An 11,830-nucleotide genomic window follows, 5' to 3' on the forward strand; every position below is an offset into this window, starting at 1 on the left:
GAGCAAGCCCCTCATGACCCACAACCTATTGTTGAAATGAGCGAGACCCGTAGTAAATCATTTGACTATAGTTGTCTTTCGCCTGAACGCTCTGCAGTTGGCTGGAAAGAGAGACGAAGATGTCTCCTTATGAGACATGCCGTAATACGAGATCAAGATGAGGAGGAAGGGCATGCTACTGTCCTGAGCCATAGTCCAGAAGATGTAAGCTCTGACAAATGTTCTCAAGGAAGTCATACTTCTGTTTATGGCAGCAGGTCCTCCTCTCCCCCGTTATCAAGTGTCAGAGTCTTGGGTATTCCAGAGGGATCGCAGTGCAAAGAAATTCTCACCAAGTGGAAACTCAGTCAAAATATTCACTTAAAAGGAAGCACAGAACTGTCAAAAAGCTACGAGCCTTCAGTAGATGTGATAAAGGAGGTTTCGTACATCCATCCAGAGCAGGTTCCTCCTCGAGTACCACAGACTAATCCTTCATATGGACCCTCGGGGGCAGCCCGAGCCCACTATCTTCCTGTGTCCACTGGGCTGAAACTAGAGATTCCTCCACATCAAACATACACTGAGGGCCCCACCAGTAACTCCCACATTCAGCAACAGGCCCCTCATATTACATACAGTTTAGAAGAACTGAGGCCATTGACATCTCCAACAGTAGCTGTTCGTCTCCAGACAGACACTCTCACCCCAGCATGTGCCATATACACTACTCTATCTCAGTGCATCTCCCAGAGGCCACATGAGGCATTCGACAGCATCTCACCTAAAATATGTCTTTCAACAGCCGAACTCAGAAATCACCCAAACACAAGTTTAGACTTGCAACCATGGTCTGAGGATGGTGCAAGGTGTCCAGGATCCAGTTGCAACAAACGTATGCTTTCCCCTTCAAACAGTATAGAGCTCAACCCCGAGTCACAACAGCAGCAGAAAAGAGTAAAAGAAGAAGAGGAGAAGGAGGTTGGATGTGCCAACATATCAGCACTTAATACACAGAGTCAAGAGCTCAAACAAGAAACTCTATCATGCTTACCAGGTGTTTCTTCTCCAGCCTCATGTGCTGAACCCTCTTACCCCAGCCTGCTCTCAAGCACTTGTAACAGCTGGTGCTATTTGAACTACATAAAGCCGAATCCATCGACTCTGGATGAACAGGAGCCCTCGGTGTATTCATCGTGGTCTACTAGTGGCTATGACCCCAACCCACCTGGGCTCTGCAGCAAGACTGTACTCTCGCTACTGCACTGTAAGCAGAGGCTCACTTCCTCCATTTATACCACATCATCCATGACGGTCAGGATAACCCAGTCCATGGAGGATGAGGACTGCAAACGTCTCTGCTCTGCTGAGGTAGGTACTGCACTGACCTTTGAGGGGTTTTTTTTGTCTGTCTAAGAAATGTTCAGATTGAGAAGACAGATCATTACATAAAATACAGTAGAACTTGAATTCTGGAAGCAGCAAAAGTCTGTTGATCATTGTTGTGGATATTTATGTAGGAGTTTTGCAAATCATAAGTTCTATTAATTTAGTTTTTCTTTGGGCACTTATACTAACTTACTGTATATGTAAAGTCATTTTGAACCAATATCTGTATATACTGTAATTGTTCCTTTTTGAATTGTTAAGATTACTTTGGTAACTTTTGGACCCTCCCATTAATATAAGAGATTAAGACGACACCTGGCCGGTGTGATGATGAGAGATGTTTTAAAATGACTTTTTGAACTGGTAAGATCAGGTTAAGTTAACTTTTTTTTCATCCAAGTGTAAGCGATTCTTAGTTATTGTTCTATTTTTCTCCCTAGAAATAAACTACATAGATTTTTCAAACAAGTCAGAAGTGCATTCGAGAAACAAATAACCTGTTGCTTTGAAAAATTTGGTTTTGGAACTTGGAAGGCTGTGACAATTGTGATTCTCAAAAATGTTTTGCAACTTCTAAAAAAATTTGTAGTTATGGTCATCAAAGACAAAACTATCTACACGTAAGTCTATAACAGATGGTATATAACACTTTGTTCAGAGTGAATTCCTAGGTTTTGTTTCCCTTGCCATGCAAGAGGCAGAATTGGTTCATTTTCCCCATTTCTTGTTTCTGAGTTCAGGTCTACAGCACTCCCCCCTACTGCATAGACCATGAGCGGGTGGCAAAGGTTCAGCTGCCGACAGATGACATTGCGAATAGCAAAACCAACGAGCAGAAAGAGAAGAAAAGACCAAAGCAGGAAGTCAATTTATGCTTCAGAAACAAACAGCCTCTTGAAGTGCGGATATCTGAAAGAAGGTGAGCTTAAACGTCTTCACGAGCCATAAACAGTAGCTGGATTGAACACCAGTTGTAATCGAAGCTTTCATCACCCAGTTTATTCATGTTTCTTTCCTTCATGATGGAGAGGCTCAGTGTTGTCTGTGTGCACCAACAGAGTCCGTCTGTTGAAGGACTGAAGCCAGAAAACTACCTGAGCTTCCTCCGCGCCTGCAGAGATTCATTTACACCAGCAATTGCTGCCATTCTCATCCAGTTCAGTAGCAAAGTGGGGTGTGTGTGTGTGTGTGTGTGTGTTGGTGGTGTCACACTGACACTAAATAAATGGGTAGAAAAATAAGGGAGGAACTCCAGAGTGTAACTGCACATGCAACCACATATCTCTATAAGGTGGCCATTTTCATTCTTGTTGTGTCTTAGAATTTAATTTCAGCCGCGGTGCCATTCTTGTCATTTGCTTCTGTGTGTGTTCAAAGAAGAACAAGGTCAGAGCCTATCAGTCAGAGGAGGGTGGTCAGTGTGCTGACCACATACTGAACCATGAAACTACAGTATTTGTTTATGCTCCAGCCTTTTTCCAAATTGAATTAACTTAAACCCTTCTCAAATTCTACATACAAATACCCCCTTACAACAGTGTGGATTCTTTCTTTTTTATTACAGATTTTGGCTAATTTATTAACAAGGTAATTAATTCAACGAACTCAACAAAAAATGCCATTTGCTAAACAAACAACATATACAGAGCGATGATTAAGTCAAAGTTGTATATATAATATACACATTTTGCATTTAAGAGAAAGAAAAAACGTTTGTATATAAATATATTCCAGCCAGAACTCAAGTGGCAGTTTTACCTTCACAACGTTCAAATTCTTAAAAAGAAAAAAAAAGAATTGATCCAATAATTTGCTATGCAATTATTAATTAATTATTTGAAGAAATAGTCAATAGATAAACCCGGGTTGAGTTTTCCACATGTCGATGTTAGAAGTATTTCTTAGCTGTACTTACTACAAATGTTCAAGCGTTGGCTGAAGGAATTGCAATAACATGCAATAACATGTTATTGCATGTTAGACAATAAATGTACATAATGTTTATTCACCATATTTTAAAGGTGAATTGAAGTATTTGTTTGCATTTTTAATGTATTTCTTAAAGTGTATACTATAAACTTAAGTGTTTAAATGAAATATTTGTGGAACATACAAACCTTTTAATCTGACTAATGGATCAATCTTCAAAACAATCGATTATTAAAATATTGTTTGCGTGCCGCTGCATGGAGGGAAGCAGCAAAATGTCAAAATTACCGTTTGGGAAGGAAAAAAAAGCTTAGTTAGTTAATTAGTATCTTTAAAGAATGTACGATTTTAATATTGATTAGAAGCATTGATTATTATACGATTGTCAAAATTGACTACTTTGACAATCCTACTTGCTAACAGTAATTAGCAGTTGGAAAATCTCAGCGCCAAACTTTGACTTCCTTGGACAACCTGAATGTGCATTAAGGTAAAACCTCCATCTGTCCTTCTAGCATCAGCATATTTTTTAAAAGATGAATCAGTTCATTGTGATTCATTGGCAGGCGCGTGTAGGATGGGAGAGCATCTGCACAGCAGCTGGTACTCAGATTTTGGAATGAAACCTAGATGCGGCATCACTTTTTACATGTTTGCATCGATAAATCGGACATGAATTGTTTTTTTTGTTGTTGTTTTTTTGCAATTATGTACAGTTACGGAGACGCCCATTAAAGATCCACTTCATTTGAATTGTTCATAATCTAAAAATACACCTTCAGAGTTACTGAGAGGCCTCTGAAGCACATCTGTTCCTTGGTAGATTGTTCCCAACGCGCTGCTTACCGTTTCATCACTTTAGAGCAGATGTTTTAAAGTGTGCTGAAATAAAGCTGCAAGAGAAAAGGTTGGCTCTGATATGTTAGCTCTTATTACCATCGCTCTCCTGTTCTGTTGACTCATAAATTGAATTGATGTTAATGTCAAACAAATCGTATTGAAGCTACATTTGTCGCCTATGATTCTTTAATAAATGCGAGGTTCACCTGTCACTAAGACTGGCATTAATTGGAAAGACTGCAGCTGCTAGAAGCTGCACTACTCATCATGTGCATAGAAAAACTCTTCACTACTGCATTTCAAAACAGCATCAAGCCAAAGTAAGGATGACTTTGAAAAGCTTTTTTAAAAGCAATTTAAAATTTCTCCCCGTTTTTGGTTCTTTTATAAAATAATTAGCTGCGGGAGCCAATAAAGTTCTTTAATGGAGTTAACTGCAGCGGACCAAGAGAAGCGGCTCGGTCGTCCGTGGCTGATGTTCGCGGATGTTCGTGTGTCGGCTTTACAGGCGTACCAGAAACACAATGCAAAGGTTCCAGCTCAGGACTTCTGCACGTACGAACAGAAAGACCTGATTATTTGCGTTAAAAATGTAAACATGTTAAAATCTTTGTAGTTTAGTAATGTTTCTGCTAGAAATAAACTACGTAGATTTTTCAAACAAGTCAGAAGTGCGTTCAAGAAACAAATAACCTGTTGTCACCACATGGCCTGTCTTGGAAAAAATGTTGTTTTGGAGCTGAGAAGGCCGTGACAATTATGATTCTCGAAAATATTTTGCAACTTATGAACACGTTAAGATCTTCATATTTAATTAATCCAAATTAATTTTAAAAAAAAGGGGGGGGGGGGGGGGGGCTTGGCTTGGCCAAAAAAACAATCACCACCTCTGTATTGCCAAAAGATGATTTCTTCAAAAATCACTTTTGGCAAAAAAAATTACTTATACCATTATATTAAAAATAATCCATCCATCCATTTTCTTACAGCCTTGTCCCTGGTGGGGTCAGGAGGTGCTGGTGTCCATCTCCAGCTAACGTTCTGGGCGAGAGGCGGGGTCACCCTGGACAGGTCACTAGGCTGTCGCAGGGCAACACAGAGACATACAGGACAAACAACCACACACACACACACACACACACACGCACACACACACACACGCACACACACACACACTGACACCGAGGGAGAATTTAGAGAGACCAATTTACCTAACAGTCATGTTTTTGGACTGTGGGAGGAAGCCGGAGTACCCGGAGAGAACCCAGCATGCACAGGGAGAACATGCAAACTCCATGCAGAAAGACCCCGGGCCAGGAATCGAACCCAGGACCTTCTTGCTGCAAGGCAACAGTGCTACCAACTGCACCACTGTACAGCCCTATTAAAAACAATATGTCAGATATTTTTTCTTTAATGTCTTCAAAATGAATGTTTTGTCTTTTTATGTGGTGTGTGTAAACGTCTGGTTGCAACTGTAAATATCTCAATGCTACAGAAAGAGGAAAAATGTATCTTTGGTTCTACATACTGAAGAAAATTGAGAAAAGTACAAGATTTCCAACTTGAGCTGCTTGGTAAAAGGACAAACGCCTAAACTGTGTAGAGACTCTGATCGCTTTCAGAAGTTAATGTTCTGGTTAATGGTGTCATGTTCTGAGCATAAATCAACAACCAGCCCTGACACACCCAGGAAAGATTTTATTAGAAACACGTGGCTATTTCTTTATTTTTTTAAGCTTTGAGGCTGGCCAGTAATTTTTGGGGGTGAGCACCTTTTAAGATATCTGCAAGATATTAATTAGCAATAACAGGTGTCTTTTATTTTCTGGTTCCATGAACAGGAGTTCTGCCACAGTCCCACCTTGTTTTTCTGTTTTATGTTGGATCATATATCTAGTTTTATGTGTCATAATACCTGACAGGAATAAACACACCGGGGAGCGAAGAGAGATGCCATCTGCACATCTTGGGATGTGATGTGAGCGCTTGTGCATAAAGCCATGTTGTGACTCACGTTGCCGCGGCAGCGCAGCCTTCCTAAAGACGTGACTCATCTGCAAACCCGCTTGCTTTATCTTTTCTCCATCTGTTCAGTCTGTCTGAGGTGCAAAAAGACAAAACGGAGGCAGCAAGGACACCAAATGTCACCCAGGACAGGGAAGGCTAAGAGCATCCACTCTGACGTGTGGAGTGTGAACGCTGTGTGTGTGTGCAGGGTCCTTACACTGAAGTGTCTTTATTTACCTGGAGGTTTTCTCAGGATGTTTTCACAGCTGATGGAAAAACCGGCGGACTCAGTTCAATCGGGGACCAAAGTTATAAAGTTTTCTTCCAGTTTCAGCTGCTTCAGTTCGCTCTCACACTGCGCTGTGTCAAACGAACCAAACCCGTTTGGGGTTAGCTTGGGATAACTGACAAATCACATTGATGCTGAACAACAAGACAGCATTATGTTCTTACACGGCCATCATCTGCAGATTTGTGAAGAACAGTAGGAACAGAACCTTCATCAGTCCAAGTCTTTTGGTGGATCTTGTCGTGTTCTGTTGGTAGTTTTCAGAGAAATCCTTCCTAACCTGGTCTGTTCAAACTGCAACTTTCTTTAGCAACATCGCAGGAACATTGCAAACAGAACTAAGCCGTGGAGCTCTGTACTCTGTGCCTGGGAGAAAATGCATGGATACATGCTCTGTACTGCAGTTACGAAAAAAATAGTTACCTTTTCCAGCAGCCATTGTGCAGCATAAATCCAGCACAACAAACTTAGCATCGTCTTGTAATAAAGTGGGTGGCGCTCCGCTTGGGTTTCCAGGGGAGGAACTCTGCTTGGTTTGAGGTTGCTAGGTTAAAAAAACGTGATGCTAAAATTTGGAGGTTTTTTGAAATGGGTCGTTTTGCAGACACCAGCAGAACATTGACTTATTCCCAAAAAACAACTGGGTGTTCTTTTTCTAGAAGCAGTAGATAACCACACGAAGGACAGAAACATGTAAAAGGTGAATTTTGCATAGCAGTGGACTTCTGAAAGCTGGTCTGTTGAAGCTGAGCTAGGCGCCTACACAGTGCAGTGAAGCCAGATGGCGAATGTGCTAACAGCTAACCGATGTAGATGTTAAGCCCCGGCTAACAGGTCAGCTCTGGGACAAACTAAACCTTCTTGATCTCCCACTCGTCCAGATCCCAGACCCAGCCAGGAGTGGTGTGTGGTGAGTGTGACAGGGAGAGCCCGGGTGAGTCTGGGAATCCCACCGCACTCCCAGAGGAATCCCAGACGTCTGTGTGCAAGGTGTGCAGCGGCTCGCTGGACGCTCCAGGTGAGATAAGAACCAGTGAAGCTGCTGCTCTTCTTCTCTGCACTGGGCTCCTTTCCACAGAGCTGCTGTTTATTTTCAGTGGGACTTGGTGAACACCTGACACCTGGGGAAGAGAGGAGAGGTCACCAGGACGACACACCTGGAGGTTTGTTCCAGTCTGTGTTGACGATATACTCCTGTTAAATATGACTTTGACATAAAGAAACTTTACTTTGTTTTTTCTTCATTCTCATTGCAGCTCATTTGTTAACAATTTATTTGAAGGGGTGTGCATAAGACTTATATTTATGACACATGACAGTGTCATAAATATGACATAACACCAGTTAAGAACATGAAAGAGCCTTTATGAATATTTATGACTGTTGTCATTAAGTACCTTTTGGCAAATAGTCACACTTTTAATGCAAAGTTGCCTTAAAGGTCCATTAAAAGTGCCAACTTTGCATTAAAGTGTCAGTATTTACCAAATAATTCAAAATTGGTGCTTTTAATGGACTTTTAAAACAACTTTGCATTAAAAGTCATTATTTAGCGATTGACATGTCATGACAACAGTCATAAACATTCATAAATTAAAAAATAACAGAAAAGTATAAAATCAGTTTTTCTTTCTGCTTCAGGAGAATCGAAAGACCAAGCAGCCGATCGAAACCAACTCAGGGAGTCTGACCGCCAAGACGCTGCTCACGAGGATGATGACGGCACACATGATGAAGGCAGCGGGTCCGCAGTAGCTGACAGTTCACACACCAGAGGGGAAATCGCTGGAGCGGAGGGCCGGCTGCTGGGGAACACGTGCAGCTCGCCCCCCCCAACTCCCTCCAGGAAGAGCTCCACCAGCACCAGGAGGGCCCTGTTCGCCCGCAGGTGTCTCAATGCTTCGTCCTCCGGGGCCTCCCACTCTCCACACACCCAGTCTCCAGATCCAGGAAGGGAGCCGTCTCCACCTCGCAGCCCGTCGCCCGGCCCACACCCGTCTCCTGCGCTGACCTCGCCCCTGTCTCCGTCCTCTCGTCCCGTCTCCTCAGTTCTGAAGACAGCAGTGTCTCCAGTCAGGGGCCCGGCCGAGGGGTCCAACTCCGCCGGGCTTCCCAGCTCCCCAGCTGGTGGATCTGCTCCGTGTCAAACCTGCCGCCCACCTAAGGAGGTACGGCCTGCTGCAGCTCTGGTGAGTCTGTTGAATAAATTTATAATTGAATCAAACTTCAGTTCATTTGCCTATAAAGTCCAGTTAGTTGGGAAGGTGTGAATGCGTAATGGAACTCTGATGCAGATTAATTAAACAAACTCTGGTCCACCTACTAACCTCGGTCCTGGTCCAGGTGATATGAACCCTGGAGCAGTTCAAATTAATATGAGGAGCCAAGTGGATCAGAGACAGCTCCAATAGCAGGAAGTTGACTACAGCACAGTGCATTCTGGGTAGAACTCAAGCTACCTTGAGGGTCTAGTGCTAATGGGAGAAATGGCTTGTGGTCTTTTACCAAAGGCTAAAGAGAAATCCTACAACCTCTACAGTCAGCTGTCACTCCAGTTTTGCTTAGATTTTGTGAAGAAGGAAGTTGCCTTCAGATGTTTTTGTCATTTCTTTCAGTGGTTCTTGGTGCAGCGCCCCCACAGGTGAAGGGTTTGATGATCAAAGTGTCTGATTGATTTGACAGAGTGCAGAGTGAAAGAGAACCGTAGCAGCTGAAAACGGAACAAATGTTGCGAATTTGGTTCCCAATCAGACCGAGTCTACCGGACCATCAGGTGTGAAAACAGCCTAAGAATAAGCCAAACCGCAGCCTTCTTTCACCTGTGACTCCATCCATGTTGGTTCAGCTCAGCCGAAAATAAACGCCCTTCAGACTCAAACAGCCAATGTTGTGTGGCTCAGTTTAATCCCAGTCGGTCAACACGCAGCGCAAATATAGATCGGCTGCTACATCTCAGCTTGTTTAAAGTCGCATTTATTGGGACAGGAAGGAAAGGCAACTCTCATGCTTTCTGTCAACCTGCAACTCCTGAGCTCAGAATAAACCAGGAGAGCTTGGAAATAGAGCCGGCATGTTTTCTCTGGGCAGCCGGCCGGAAAACTGGGAAGCAGGTGAAAGATTGGAGCCACAGGGAGGAGATGAAGACAAAAAACAGGGACATCATGAAAATGTGGTGGAAGCTCCTCAAACCGTGCCTTAGAAAAAGACTTCCTACCCCTTTAAATCTCTCCCTCTGTTGTCATGTCACAATCTCAAACTGCAATGTGTCGATTGGGGTCTCATGTCACATAGCAACACAAGTGGTGAAGTGGAAGGAAAGGGATTCCTGTTTTTTAAATTTCTCTTTACTCTGATACGACTGTGGCTCCGTCTGGAGAGGAGCCATCTTGCAATCGACTCCAACTTTGAGCTTATGGAAGAAGCAACAGGCAGCTGGTAAACTAATCAGAACGTTTCACACAAAACACCATTTTTAATTTCTCTCCCAGACAACTTTTGTTAAGAATAAAGGTGAAAAAAAAGTCAAATGATAATAAAAACATTTTTAAAAACTCAGGGCAACCTCTAAGAGCTGCCTGTAGAAGTCATTTTTACTTTTCAAAGTTAGTGGGCGCAAAGGAAACTGTAACTGTTGATTGGAAGAACATGGAGTCAGTAGCTGAACTATAACTGAATGGAAACGGAGATTAAGAAAGGTGGAGAAAATGACTGAATGTTTACAAATGAAAATGGACGTTTTCAGCCAGAGATGGAACGAGGTTAAAGTTTCCGTCTGTCTTTCAAGTACACAGGAAAGCTTTGATAATGGGCTTTTTGTTCGTTTTGGGTTTTTTTGTCTAATCACCTCACTCAGATAATCTCCTGTTTTGAGTTGTGTAAAACTAAATAAAGAGTTCAAAAAAAAAAAAAGAAAACGTTATTAGGTGCGACTTATATTCAGGTGCACTCAATAGTCCGGAAATTATGCTAATTACCATTTAAAATCCAATGAGATCAACGGCCTTCAGAGCCCATTAGTTGTGTAATTTGCTAGTTTTGTTCCTTTATTCCTTTTCTGAACTCTCCTTCCTGAATCTCCTGCCGTGTCACAATCATCCAGCTTCCGTTGCCCATCTTTGTCTCTTGTAGTCGGGGGAGGAGAACAGTCTGGTCCCCATCATCGGCCCTCATCCTGCACGGCCTCGAGGAACCAACCGGCTCCTGAGCCACCTCCCGCTTCACTCCCAGCAGCCTGGCAGAACACCCAGCTTCTTGATCCCCATTGGGGGGATCCACATGGTCCAGCCCAGGTCCACCCTCCCGCTCTACCGCCTGGTGGCCAGCCCGGCGGCCTCCCGCATCCCAACCGGAAAGCTGGCTGCCCCCCAATACCAGGACGCCCACAAAGAGGCGGTGGCCAGCAGCGCTCCACGGCGCCCCCGGGCTGCAGAGCAAACAACCGCAGGAGACAAAGGCTTCCCCGTCCAGCAGCCCTCCACTTCCAGAAGCTGCACGGAGAGGCATGTTTACACTGAAGGTCAGAACTCCTCTCAGAAGCATCTCTGATAGCAGGGAGACTTTTTTTTTTTTTAAAGGGACAGTGCAAAAAGAAGGAAAAAAAGAAAAGAAACAGAGTGCAGGTAATGGTGAAATATTCCAAAGCTCAACGAGACGAAAGCACTTGAGCACCGCTTCTGAATGACGCTGTTATGTAATTATCTGAATAATATATCTAAATATATAAATAAGCACTATGTTAGATATGCATCATATCGTTTGTAAATCGGTAAAACGTTTTGTAAATCTTTTTTACCCTTTCATTGGACGTCATCCGTGTTAATTTATTTATGTGCTATTATGCAAATTCTGTACGTTATGCAACAACAGCTGGAATGAGTTGAGTTTTCCCGTTAGCCCCATTGAGATAGCTCTAATTCAACTATTGCTATGTTATTGTACTGTATTATCAGAACAGATATTTATTCACTCAGACCAGTATTTAAAGTGCAATTTGATGTAGGATTGTGGTTTGAAGCGTCATTCTTAAAGCTGTGATTTTTCTGATTTGTCCGATTTTTTTGTTGTTTTATTGTTGGTGTTGTGGAGCGAGAAGCAGAGCTGGGATCAGCCTTTCCTGTAGGAAACCAGCTTCAGCTCCAGGTATAGGGAGAGCACTGACAGGTGATCTGATGGAGATGTTTCATGTACTCAGTGACTATAGTACTGTTGGCTTTCAATTGTCATAAACTGATGTGTGTGTTTTTTTTGCCTTTTCTAAACGATACAATCATTCATTTTCATGTTTGCCATTAAACGTCTCATTTTTACAGATTTATATTAAAACTGTGACACATGGCTGGTCTCTGAAGTCGTTCTTTCCATTTTATTTCAGGTAAAAGGAAGTTTCCTGTTATA

At 42.7% G+C, this 11,830-nt stretch overlaps 1 protein-coding gene across 1 annotated transcript; it reads left to right on the forward strand.

Annotated features, from left to right (window-relative positions):
• Window positions 1-1,287: 1,287 nt before the first annotated feature.
• On the forward strand, window positions 1,288-11,123 carry LOC102222134 (zinc finger protein 40-like). The gene is made up of 6 exons (XM_023345363.1): window positions 1,288-1,350; window positions 2,109-2,287; window positions 7,291-7,454; window positions 7,534-7,599; window positions 8,078-8,625; window positions 10,565-11,123. The coding sequence occupies exons 1-6, from the start codon at window positions 1,288-1,290 to the stop codon at window positions 10,979-10,981; spliced, it is 1,437 nt and encodes a 478-aa protein (XP_023201131.1). The 3' UTR covers window positions 10,982-11,123.
• The last annotated feature ends 707 nt before the right edge of the window (window positions 11,124-11,830 follow it).

This window comes from Xiphophorus maculatus, chromosome 13, assembly GCF_002775205.1.
Source record: "Xiphophorus maculatus strain JP 163 A chromosome 13, X_maculatus-5.0-male, whole genome shotgun sequence".
Lineage (NCBI taxonomy): Eukaryota > Metazoa > Chordata > Actinopteri > Cyprinodontiformes > Poeciliidae > Xiphophorus > Xiphophorus maculatus.

What these genes read in the sequence shown, in the direction of transcription:
- LOC102222134 (XM_023345363.1), top strand. Translation starts at nt 1,288, where the DNA reads ATGACGGTCAGGATAACCCAGTCCATGGAGGATGAGGACTGCAAACGT. An exon ending in GTGCGGATATCTGAAAGAAG is followed by an intron (nt 2,288 to 7,290) that starts GTGAGCTTAAAC and finishes TGGGACAAACTA; the next exon opens with AACCTTCTTGATCTCCCACT. An exon ending in CCAGGACGACACACCTGGAG is followed by an intron (nt 7,600 to 8,077) that starts GTTTGTTCCAGT and finishes TTTCTGCTTCAG; the next exon opens with GAGAATCGAAAGACCAAGCA.